We start from the raw sequence: 2,241 nt of genomic DNA, 5'->3' as shown, positions 1-2,241 counted from the left end.
CCCTGTGACAGCTGAGGGTGTCAGCAGCAGTGTCGGTGTCCCTGTGACAGCTGAGGGTGTCAGCAGCACTGTCGGTGTCCCTGTGACAGCTGAGGGTGTCAGCAGCAGTGTCGGTGTCCCCTGTGCTGACCCTGCTGTCCCCCCAGCCGTGCAGGTGACCCCTCCCCGCGAGCCGGCAGCCAAGAGGGTGCTGTCGCTGGGGCCGTCCCCGCCGAGCCAGGGCCAGTGCGTGCTGAGCTACAGCCCGTCCCGCTCGCCTGGCACCAGCCCCAAGTTCCCCTCGGGCTGTGCCAGCGCCTTCGCCCCCCAGCTCCAGGCCCTGCCCGGCCCTGCCCTCGGCGCCTCCGGCACCTGCTCCCCCGGCAGCACCTACGGCAAGGTGAGACCCCCGCACCGTCCCCCTGCTGAGCCTGGGGAGGCGGAACCGGAGCCACAGGGAGTGCTTCTGTTCTCCCCCCCAGGTTTCCAGCTTCAGCCACTCCCCCAACGGGTCCCCCCATTCCACGGGAGCGCTGGACAGCGGGGGGATCCGGTCCCACTACCGCTTCTCCCCCATCCTCTACAACAACTCCACCCACAAGGACGACTACATCACTGACGTCAAGTCCCTGGACACCTTCCTGAGGAACGAGGAGGAGAAGCAGCACAGAGTGCAGCTGGGTAAATGCCCGGGGTGTCCTGGGAACAGCTGGGAAATGGGAAGGTGTGGGTTTTTTTGGGGTTGGGTGAGGAGAGTACCGTTTCTGGGAATCTCTGGGAGCTTGGCAAGCTGCTCAGCAGCTTCATCTGCTGAGGGAAGGTGGAACACCGGGGTTTCTACACAACTCCATGGCTTTTTTTGGCAGTTTTTGTCCTGGATAGGGACAGTCAAGATAAAGATAAAGGGGATGAACTCTCCAGGCAGTTTTTACCCTAGATAGGGACTATCCACCTAAGGATAAAGGGGTGTGAACTACCCCAGGCAGTTTTTATCCTGGATAGGGACAGTCAAGATAAGGATAAAGGGGTGTGAACTACCCCAGGCAGATTTTATGCTGGACAGGGACAATCCACATAAGGATAAAAGGGTATAAATTACAACCCCAGGCAGTTTTCACCCTGGATAGGGCCAGCCCAGGTAAGGATGAGTGCAGTGTTTGTGCAGAGTGACTGCAGTGTATTCCTTCATTCTGACTTGTGCCTGTGCTGTTGCTCCAGAATTAATTGGCAATGATGTGACTTCACTGATTGAATCGTTGCAGGGAGTTCAGACTCCAGCTCCCCTTCCAGCAGCCCAACCTTCTGGAATTACAGCCGGTCCATGGCAGACCATGCCCAGATCCTGAGGAAGTTCCAGTACCAGCTGGCCTGCAGGTCCCAGGCTCCCTCAGCACACAAGGATGAGGCAGATCTGAGCTCCAAGCAGGCAGCAGAGGAGGTAAATTCCACAGCAAAAGTGCTCCCAGGGGAGAAACAGGCCTTGGAAAAGCACAGTTTTGTGCAAAGGTTTGGGTTGGAGCTGTGGCAGGAAAATGGGGAGGGGGGAAAATGCTCCGGTGTTCAACCAGCTTCCTTCCTCTGGAAGTGGCAGGAATTGCCATGGACCCTGAAAGCTGTGGGTGTTGTGTGAGGTTTTCCGGTGTTCTGAACAAACCTTTCCGCAGGTGTGGGCACGGGTGACAATGAACAGGCAGCTCCTGGATCACATGGATTCCTGGACAGCCAAGTTCAGGAATGTAAGTCCCATCTCCAGGGAGTGCCTGGGCTTCGGAGACAAGGGGAGTAGGGAATTCTCTGCCTGGAATGGGATGGGCTGCAGTGCCTGAGGCTTGGCATGGGCTGTCAAATCCCACCCCGAGTGTTGGTCACCTCCCTTTATTCCTGGAACAAACAGGACAGGGAGTGAAACCATCAAAGCAGGCCCAAAACTCCACCGAGTGGCCCCCAAAATTATCCTTGTGATTCCAAATGCCCGTTGTTGTCCAGAGAAGCTTCACTGATGGCAGAGCTGTTCTCCCAGCTCCTTTGCATTGGATTTTCTGCCCTTCCAGGGGGTGTTAAAGAATCCTTTAACTCTGGACTGGATCGTTGAATTAAAGTGTTCCCTCCTTCCTTCCCTGGCCTGGGTGTGTGCTCAGCTGTGACAGGGTGGGTGTCAGGGGGTGCACACCCCGGGCTGGCCCTTCTGACCCCAGTTTCTCCCTTTTCCTTGTGCCAGTGGATCAACGACACGATCCTGGTGCCGCTGGTGGAGGAGATGGA

At 57.2% G+C, this 2,241-nt stretch overlaps 1 protein-coding gene across 1 annotated transcript in view; it reads left to right on the top strand.

Annotated features, from left to right (window-relative positions):
- Nucleotides 1-146: 146 nt before the first annotated feature.
- Nucleotides 147-2,241, top strand: part of TMEM209 (transmembrane protein 209) — a gene marked incomplete at its 5' end in the record, with an annotated part of 6,577 nt that continues 4,482 nt past the window's right edge. The window contains 4 exons of the mRNA XM_027909752.1: nucleotides 147-379; nucleotides 462-660; nucleotides 1,242-1,417; nucleotides 1,644-1,715. Coding sequence (XP_027765553.1) covers nucleotides 147-379; nucleotides 462-660; nucleotides 1,242-1,417; nucleotides 1,644-1,715 — 680 coding nt within the window. The remainder of the gene's footprint in view (nucleotides 380-461; nucleotides 661-1,241; nucleotides 1,418-1,643; nucleotides 1,716-2,241) is intronic.

Source organism: Empidonax traillii, unplaced genomic scaffold, assembly GCF_003031625.1.
Source record: "Empidonax traillii isolate 1590-97213 ecotype Southwest subspecies unplaced genomic scaffold, ASM303162v1 scaffold2357:size26331, whole genome shotgun sequence".
Lineage (NCBI taxonomy): Eukaryota > Metazoa > Chordata > Aves > Passeriformes > Tyrannidae > Empidonax > Empidonax traillii.
This window is presented reverse-complemented; position numbering and strand designations above follow the sequence as displayed.